At 41.1% G+C, this 9,657-nt stretch overlaps 1 protein-coding gene across 9 annotated transcripts in view; it reads right to left on the bottom strand.

Annotated features, from left to right (window-relative positions):
- Positions 1–1,844: 1,844 nt before the first annotated feature.
- The window catches only part of LOC118617124 (LIM domain containing preferred translocation partner in lipoma), a 635,781-nt gene continuing 627,968 nt past the window's right edge, over positions 1,845–9,657 (bottom strand). For all 9 annotated transcript variants that reach the window (XM_036242751.1, XM_036242755.1, XM_036242758.1 and 6 more), the window contains 2 exons: positions 6,336–6,456; positions 1,845–3,583 (listed from right to left, as the gene is read on the bottom strand). In XM_036242751.1, the coding sequence (XP_036098644.1) occupies positions 3,455–3,583; positions 6,336–6,456 (250 nt within the window). In that variant the 3' untranslated portion in view covers positions 1,845–3,454. The remainder of the gene's footprint in view (positions 3,584–6,335; positions 6,457–9,657) is intronic.

Here is a 9,657-nt window from a genome sequence, read left to right as displayed (position 1 = left end):
TCCATAAAACCCTCTACTATAGCCTCATGGTAGAAGTGATCTTTCTCTTTCTTCCTCTGGACCAAAATAAAAATACTTGTTTAAACGTAGTTAGAGTTCTATATACTTGAAACATCATCATAAGCATCTCTGAAGGATCTTTCATAGTGAGAAAACAATGACAGGGTTGACCACTCCACTGCATTAATCAGCATAAACCCAATGAAGTCATTTTGATCACAGAAGTTGCTCCAACAGAAAGAATTTGTTAATGACAAGAAAAAGAACCCACATCTTTGCGCTGCAGAGATTTCCAGCATCTTAAAGCCTTTGTGCCTTATGCTGGAGCCGTGACTTCTTTTTAAATGTTAAAGGTAACTTTGCACACAGGACTCCACACTGAGGAGTCTATACATCTCCAGATTCAGGCAACAAACAAATATGATTTTGAAATGATCTGCAGAGCCCATGACAGAGTGGGTTTTTTTCCTTTTTCCGTGTCTCTCATGTTATACAGAATTACCAAATATGTGTGTTCTTGACAAAATTTTAAAACTGGTATATTATTTACCAACTTCCTCTAATAGACTCTATGACTTTTTCTATTATTTGACATTATGAATTTAAATGTCAACAATTAAGATACGATATCAAAAGACAATAGAATTATAATCATTAAGGTAATATGATCTTTCAATCTCTGTTACAGGCAACATTACATGGAACTAAAACAGTAAAGAGTGATTTGGCATTGTTTAACCAAATGATTAATAGAAAAGACAAGAAAGCAATATAAATCATATGTTTCAGAAATCCTGGAATAAAATATTGTAGGATCCTTTCCTTACTATATACCTTGTGAAAGAAAAAAAAATCTAAGTCTAAATATTTCTGCATATGTATGTGTGCACATTCATTATTATATAAAAGTATAATAAGTCTATATTAAAAAAGATTTGCTTTAAAAATCTTTGGTAAAGATACTCTGAGGTTACGTGATTAAAAACGCACTATAAAGATTGTAACCAAGCAGTACACTGGCAACGCCACAGTGGGGGGTCTGTGACTATTTTCTTATAACTTTTTTTTTTTGGCTTGTAAACATTCAGTTACATAAGGACTTAAATGTAACAAACAAGTAGAATGTTATTGCATTTCATAGTATAAATATTTCATAAATTCTTCCATTTTTGGCAAAGTCTATAATAATATGACTGCTATTCAAGAGATAAAATCCATCTCTCAATAAATTGGGCTCTTTGCTTTTGGCCTAAAGACAGTTTTCCCCAAGCATATCATGGAAACTAAGGTTACTGAAGTGATTCAAACAGATTCTGTTATCTCCCGGATTGTCTAACGGTGAGTGCCCTTGAGGCCATCAGCATGGTCTGGTCTTTCATCGGAAAGACAGAAATTCGGAGATACGGTCGCCATTGTCTCCTGAAACTCACATGCTGACCAAGGCGAATCCCGTTGCATTTCACATTATGGTACATTTAAGGTCAAAGAGCAGGAAGGTAAGAAGAGGGACTGGTAAAAACCCCACACTTTAGAACTTTAGAAAGCTACCACTTCCGTGGTTCTACAACAAAACTGTTTGGCGACCAAAGCCAATGAGCCACAGATCAACTCAGATGAGCTATAGTGAGCACAGGCTTAAGAATTTCTTATTGAAAAAAAAAAAAAGAAGAAGAAAAGAAACCATTGCTATGATGATTCTTACTAAAGTAAAATAAATTTAATTAGCGTTCCTGAGGCATGGGTTCTGATTCAAAACATGCAAAAATAATTTTTTTCATTTCTCTTCTGGGTGTTAAAAATAAAAATTAAGGAGAGTCAGATTAAAAAACTATCACTTTATAATTATGAAAAACTCTACTTGTGGAATCAGGGAGGGTACACAGGGGAAGGTAACTATATTTGATTTCTTAAACTGGATGTTACATATATAAGGATTCATTATATTATTATTTATACTTTTGTGTATATTTAAAATACTTCATAATTTAAAAGTATATATTTGTGGAGGATTTGAAGAAAGGTTTAAGAAATCGCAATCCGAAATACTTAATTAGTTTAAAAATCGGCAACCTGCCATTATTAAGGTAGGTGTCTCTTCTTCAAAGAAACAACTTAGAACCGAGTGAAACGGTTCTGCAGCTGACAAGCCAGCAATTCACTGCCCAGGAGAGTTTGAATAAAGATCCCAGGCAGAGACTCTGCGTATTTTTAGCTCAGAAAGGCAGTTTTTTTTTTCAGTGATTGTCTTTGCAAGTATGGTGTAAATGTCACATCGATGGTATGAAAATGTCTCCTGTAATATGTAATTTGAGTTGCAGAAGCATTAAGAGAATAATGAAACTGCAGCTTCACAATCTTTTCAAGTTTTCCTGTCTTTTTAAAGTAAACCAAACAAAACTACACAATTTTATCTTGTGTGCCCTGATTTGCAATTATCAGGAAAAAAAGGACCTGGGCCTGGGGAGAGGGGTATTGAACTGCTCGTTAAAGCTATCATTCACCAAAGACAAAGTCAATTTTGGTAGTCATGTTTAACATTAGGAAAAACCCCAACATTTCTGATATGAAAAGTGGCGCAATATAGAAAATGTTATATTCAAGGGACAACCAAGTTTGTCTGCACTGTGTCCAGGCAGTACGGAAAAGGGACATGGTAAGATGATATTGTAGGATAATAATGGGCTTTTCAAACATACTCCCAAAATGCTCTTTCCAGCATATCTCACCTGCAATTTCTTTAGAAAAAGACTGATGTTTCGATCTCTTTCACTAATATCTGTTTTCAAATGAGCCCTGACAACTGGTCATTATAGATCTTGATTTAGATGTTTACAAATTTGGGCTTGTTTGAACCTATGTGACTTACAGCTTAAATTCTTTATAGCCTAACATATAAGTGGCATATGTTTCCCCCCAAGAGACATGACCAGTTTATAGCAACAAAAACATATACGTTTCAGTACACAAAGAAAGAATGGCTCTGCTCTGTGATCACAGGCGACGTGGACATGATAGGATGGAGAGACTTCAAGCCTAAAAGCACCTGTGAGTTGGCAGACTTGCCCAGGGAAATCTGTGTGACAGCAAATCCCACGCTAAAAAAAGCCATTCAACCAGATGAAAAGTGAGACAAACACAGGGATTAAAGGTTACAGGAATGCAGAAGTGAATGGGATGGAGCATAATCCGTGCAAAAATGTGGAAGTCCTTGGGAACAAAGGCCCATCAAGGTCCTACATAATTAAATGTGAAATGTGTAGTTGGCAAGCATGTTTTTAAAAATCTCATAATCTATGTGTTTCTACAGAAAGGTTACTACTACATGAAGAACAGAGACCATCCCATAGCTTGAATGCCTTTCTTCTCTCCTCCTATTGCGTGGAAGGATTACTTGATTGTTGGTGTTTCATTCTTTTCAGTGCCACCTACTAACCCGCTGAACAGGCCACTGAGCTTAAAGGTCGGTGCTGGCCTTGGCGGTCAGCACTCTGATGCGGGCAGAGTTGCAGGTCTTGCAGAGGATGTGTCCATCCAAAGGGTAGCAGCCTTGGTTATCTCCCTCAGACAGGAGACCACCGCAATCCTAGGAGAGCAAAGCCAGATGGAAATGATGTAAGTGAACATGGAAACTACACAGGTGAAGATCAAATTCTTCAGCTTCCCATTCAAGGCCTCCAGAAGGTGGCCACGTATCTTCCTACTGCACATACCACCACGCCCTTCCAACCCACCCCCAGTAAACAGTGTGTCTGGAATACAATTGCATTAGATATTAAAGACATATATATAAACATGGTAAAATAACCCTCCTAAGGGTTATTTAACCCTCCTCAATTAAATAGGAAATACAGGTTCAGGAAGAGAAGAATCCAAACCTCTGGGGTCTCAAATGGAAGCTTTGTTCCCTAACCCAAATGACAATAGCAAGAACAAGAGATGATAAAACAGATCCTTAACCACTCATTTATTGTTACCTTTTATCATCAGTTTAAGGATCCCTCAGAAGGAATTTCTTGGCCATTTCTGGGCAAAAGCAAAGCTCTAGTGGCTCCCGACGAAGAGAAGGACCACCAATGGGCTCTGCATACTTAGCCCCATTGTAGCACAAATAAAATCCTAAGGTTTGTGGAGAGTAAGGTTTGTTGTGCCTTGTAAAGGAGACATCACAATGGAGGGTGAATGCTGGACTGAGAGATGGCCCTCCTGGTTCGGACACTGACTGTGTCACTGTGGGTAAGGGTGACTGCCCCTCTTAATTAAAACAATCCCTGCATTTCCTACCTTACCAAGCTGTTGGGAGGATCAAAGAAGATAGTGGCTATGAACGTACTTGGGGAAAAAATGCAAAGAGCTACCTACCAGTAAATAATCATATTGTTGGTAGCACCTCTGAGGGTTCATTTCAGAAAGTGTTAAATAACAGTTAAATGTTGGCCCTTACTTTGGGAAAAAACTGAAGTTTCTTTAGGGAAAAAAAAAGTCATGCTTCCTCTAGAGGTGCGTGCCCTCGCTAACTTCACTTTGAAAATGCCACGGCTGCTGCATGCCCCGCCTCTGCTGTCTACCAGGACAGCAAGGAGGTCATAAGGCGTCTGCATTTGGCAAATCATGAGATTTAGGTTCAAACAGGGTGTCGCCGAGAATGCGACAGCAGCAGCACAAGGCACTAGTTGGGCTCCACAGAAAGGGAGGCTTTACCAAAACGGACGAGCAAGTGTTTTGCAGCTCTATAGGCATGCAAGAAACTGAGCAGCAGAGCCAGCCTCTTCAGCACAACAGAGAGCAAGAAGGACATTTTAAAAAGGATGCAGTTTAAAGCATTTAATGAAGTAACATCTACAGTCGCCCGGGCACTCTGAAGAGCCCAGAGGCAACCACAGTGTTGGGACTAGCAATGCCTCGAATCTCAGAGCCAAAAGGAGTCAGAGGGGGCATCCCCTGCAACCCCTCATTTTAGAGAAGGGGGTGAGGAGCAGAGAGGGAAGTGATTTGTCTGTCCAGTGTGATGCAGTGGCCAGAACAACGGTGTCCTCTCTTCTAAGTCCACGTTTCTCCCATTCTACAGTATTGTTCCTAAAGAAATTCTCAGCATTTTAAAGCAAATGGAAGTTGTTCAGCTGCCATTTAATCTGGAAGGAGGAAAGGTACATTCTATGCAACTGTTAGTATAAAAAACCCTTTAAAAGTCAAAGCCCACTGGCGTGTGTGGGAGAAATGTCGGGAACCCTTACTTCTTAGAGCCTCAGTTTCCCCATCTGGAAAAGGAGCTCTAAATTATCCACCAGCTCTTATACATTTACAGTTCAGGTCAATTTTAAAGGTGATGGCTGGACACTGTTGTTCATTTTTAGTCATAAAAGCTTACGTAAAAGTTGGTTGTTTTCTCACGTTAAGGCCGCGGCGGGTCCGAGGACGACACCCAGCCCGGTGGGTAAAACAGGCGCCCAGTCACAGCTCAGGCAGCGAGCGGGCTGGGAGCGGTCCCCGGAGCGTCTGGGTCTGGGGAGGGCTCCTTAGTGGGGCTGGGTGAGCTAACTCAGATAGCAGAGGCCGCTGCAAACCGCTGTCCTCAGGAGAGCTAGAAAGTAGGAAAATTGCTCCAAAAGAGGAGGTCTGGGGAGTTTACAGAACCAGGATAAGAAAATGTTTCAAAATCATGTTCTGAACGTGGCGGCCTTTTGAGACCTAGATAATAGGGGAAAGACTGGCTGCCCTTTGCTGTATACACGACGACATGTCCCTGGGGCAAGAAGCCTGGATTACAGCTGCTGTGAGGATCTATTCCCATGGCGCCTGGTGCATGACCCTCCTGCAGCCCCTAGCAGTCGCCTGGCCTCTGGGAGGTGCTCAGTCAGTGCTGGCGAACTCCAGGAGGCTGAACACGAAGTCCCAACCCCTCTGAAAGGAACCACCACTTATCCTTCTCAGTGAGTGACCATGGCATCTCTGTCCCACAGGAGTATCAGAGACAAAGTTAAAGATACAGCGTAGCAATAGCAACAACAATAATAACGGCAGCAATAACTTTTCCCGTTAACTTAGCACTTTGCGATTTCCAGGGTCCTTTAATATGCAAATTTGAATTTAGTCACACAGCCATATTTGGGAAAGATAAGAATGAGTCCTCATTACAGGTGTGGAAATTGGGGGGGGAGGGGTAAAGTCACTTATCCAACATCATTAGCATTAAATGCCCATGTCAGATCTAAAACCCAAGTCCTGTGAACACAGGCACTCAGGGCCGCCCCAGATTTAATAATCGCTATGTTTGTGGACACCTGGCTCGCATGGGCCTCCCAATGCCTGCCCTTGGTTTGGGGGTGCAGACCACAGACCTCACACCGGTAGCAGTGAACATGGAAGTCACGATCCAGAGCTACAATCCGAACGGTCTCCTCCTGGCCAGGGGCTGGCATGATAGGCTCCTTGCACACAGAACATCGGGGGGCAAATTTCCTGAAAGTGGAGAAATTGTTTTGGTTAGATACTGAGCATAGACAATGCCAAAGAGATAAGGCATAAAGAGAGAAATAAAAGAATAAAAGGTGTAAACCGAGAAAACATCTGATCTACCATTCTGTGACCTTGAGCAAGTCATTTTCTTTCTCTGGATCTGCTTCGTCAGCTCTAAAACAAGGGAGTTAGACCGGTGACTACTGAGGTCCTCATAGATCATACATATTATGATACTGGACGAGGTGGGGGAGTGAGTGCATGAGACCACCTAGGAGCGCTGGGCCATGTGCTGCGTGGCATGGAGTTCACCTGTGCACAGATGTCAAACACGAACCCTGGGCCTGGGCAGGATCACCAGAGGGGAGAATATAAGTCCTGGAGGTCTCTACTTGTCTCGGGCATTTGCTTCTAGACTTTTGCCTGTTTCCTAGGCCTGACCTAACCGTTCCGAGCCTGGGAACTTTGCCTCATTACCCCTTACTAGAACCTCTTTCTTTGAAATGTGTCTTGAATTCTAGGTATTAAACTTCAAATGACTATTTATCAAAATAGCAGAGGTTAGTGAGTTTACATAGTCTTCACACCAGACTATGGACAAGTCTGTACTTTTCACATTCTGGTCGTGTTAAACTTCTGTTTGGAAAAAAGAAAGTTAAAACGTTAAGTTCTTTATTCTTTAAAGAATTTTAGCACTTTCGAAAGGGAAGTGTGTGTGAACACATATATACTGACACTTACATACACAAATGTGTGTGATTTTGTGGTTAACTGTTGGTGAGGAATTTTAATACTTCTTAATTTCTTAATATTCCTTACTATGATTATAAACCTAACATTTTTCTTCCATAACAGATTAATAAGATGCAAATATAGACCATATAGCCATCCGTATCTCCTGGAGATTAGAGGTGTCATTTGTTAAGGCATGAAATGAGACATGATTTGCAATAGGCATAGATAAGAAGTGAAAAGATTAAAAAAATGAAAAGCAGACTGTGCAACTTTGTTTACTCATGGTAATGGTTTTAAGGTTGATGATGTTAAAATTAATTTATTTGTGGTGGGACTTACAAAGAAATAATGATCGTAATCTAATACTTTGCAGAGCACTTTATGGTTGTCAAAGCATTTTTACATAGATTATACTCTATATGTACATATTAATTTTCCTGGCAGCACCCAAAAGACATCTGTATGGCTGCAATCTAAATAAATATGAATTAAGCAGCAGATCAATTGATTGCTATGAAAGAAAAATTAAAAGGACCATGGTACAACTGCGGCAGTAATCAGAGTTGTTATAATTGGTATTTAATGCAAGAAGTTTATACTTGGTGGCAAATAAAAAAAAAAAATTGCTTTGGACTATCTGATTATTTTTGAATCTGGGTCACCAGCAGTGATATGTGCAGGTTTCTAGAATCAACTGCGAAGTTTCCTGTGAGGTCAGAAGTATGTCTTGCCCATCACTGTATCCATGAGCTTTACCCAATTTCCCTAAGCAGGGTTACTTGCTCTAGAATATTTCATTGCATATGCTTATTATAGTAGGAATTATTTGCATATCTTTGGCGACCACTAAACGTGACCTTCCATAAGACAGGATTTTCTCCATCTCTGAGTTCCTCAAAACAACCATGGTGACTGGAGCAGACAGCAGAAATCCAGGCTATATCTAATGAAATGAAGTATCTGCCATATTTATCTCTAAATAAACATGTTACTTGGGCCTTCATGTTCCATTTCAAGGTGGTTCCTCTTTGGAAAGGCATAAACTGTATTCTTTTTTTTTTTTCCTCACCTAAGGACATTTTTCCTTTCTTTTTTTTTGTTCAGATAGAGTAGGAGGGAGAGAGAGAGAGAGAAACATTGATGTGAAAGGGACACGTCGAGTGGTTGCCACCCTCATGACTCATCCAGGGCCGGGGACAAACCACAACCGAGGTACGTATCCTTAGTGGGAACCAAACCTGGGTCTCTCTGGACCGCAGGCCTACGCTCTAACCGCTGAGCCAAACCAGCCAGGGCATAAACTGTATTCTTGCTGAGTAACGATTCCTTCCTCCCAAGTGGCCGCATTTCTACGATGAGAAGTAAGTGGAGAGACAGGAAGTGGTTTCCACAGTCCCCACAGTGTTCCTCGACCAATATTTCAAGGATTGTTCACAATCCCAGGTGGTCTATTTCAAGGTTCAGCTCAGTGAGCAGACGATAATAATAATAAAAATAAATTTGATAACACTTTGATGGCTAAAATAGCGACCATTTATTGAGTGCTTATTACGTGCCAAGCCCTGTTAGGCACTTGACCTTATTTTCTACCGACAGAAAGGTGATGAGGAGCTACTTCTATCATTTTTACTTTGCAGCCACAGGAGCCAAGGCTCAGGGAAAGATGGTCTTGATCATCCTGTGTCCTGGCACATTCCTGGCAATCAACAAATGGGCGTTGACGAGCAAGTACATGGCTCATGATAAGAAAGCCCAGATCGTGGAATAAAAGCTCCACACAATGAAAGGGTCAGTTAAATAGGCTTGCTTTTCTGGGCTCACTGTATGGGCACTGGGCATACAGATGTAAATTAGGATTCCGGCAATCAGACAGGTGAGAGAGTTCTACCTGTTTCTGCACTTGTTCTATTAATTTATATATACATATCCTGTCATACTGCAAAAGTCATTTAAGGCAGTCCCTTTTTAGGAGGGGTGTATGTGTGCATGCATGTGTGTTTTTTATTACTAGCCAGACTATGTTGAGCGCTATCTACAGCCAGAAGGGGATATAAATTGAAACATGGGGATAAGCAGAGATTGAGATCAGAGGAAGCTTCTCAGGGAGATGGCAATTAAGTTGTGCCTTGAAAGATGGTCTTTTGGTTGAAATGGGAAAGTGTGTGTGTGTGTGTGTGTGTGTGTTTGGGGGAGATACAGTCAGTCTGCCCAGGACTGAGTCTTCAGTAGTCCTCTGAAATGCCAATATGGGAAAGAGTTCCCACCTAATAGGCTGGAGGGCTTGCGCCAGCCTTGACTGAAGGTGGTTACATAGGGAATAATGACCCATTAACAAGGCCTCAAAAATAGTATTTCAGAAGTTTGTTACTCAAAGAGCAATCCAAGACCACCTGGGTGCTTCTAAGAAATGCAGAACCCTAGGGCCCACCCAGGACCTCCTCAATTAGAATCCGCAGTTTAATAAGATCC

This window comes from Molossus molossus, unplaced genomic scaffold (genome assembly GCF_014108415.1).
Source record: "Molossus molossus isolate mMolMol1 unplaced genomic scaffold, mMolMol1.p scaffold_m16_p_5, whole genome shotgun sequence".
Taxonomy (NCBI): Eukaryota; Metazoa; Chordata; class Mammalia; order Chiroptera; family Molossidae; genus Molossus; species Molossus molossus.
This window is presented reverse-complemented; position numbering and strand designations above follow the sequence as displayed.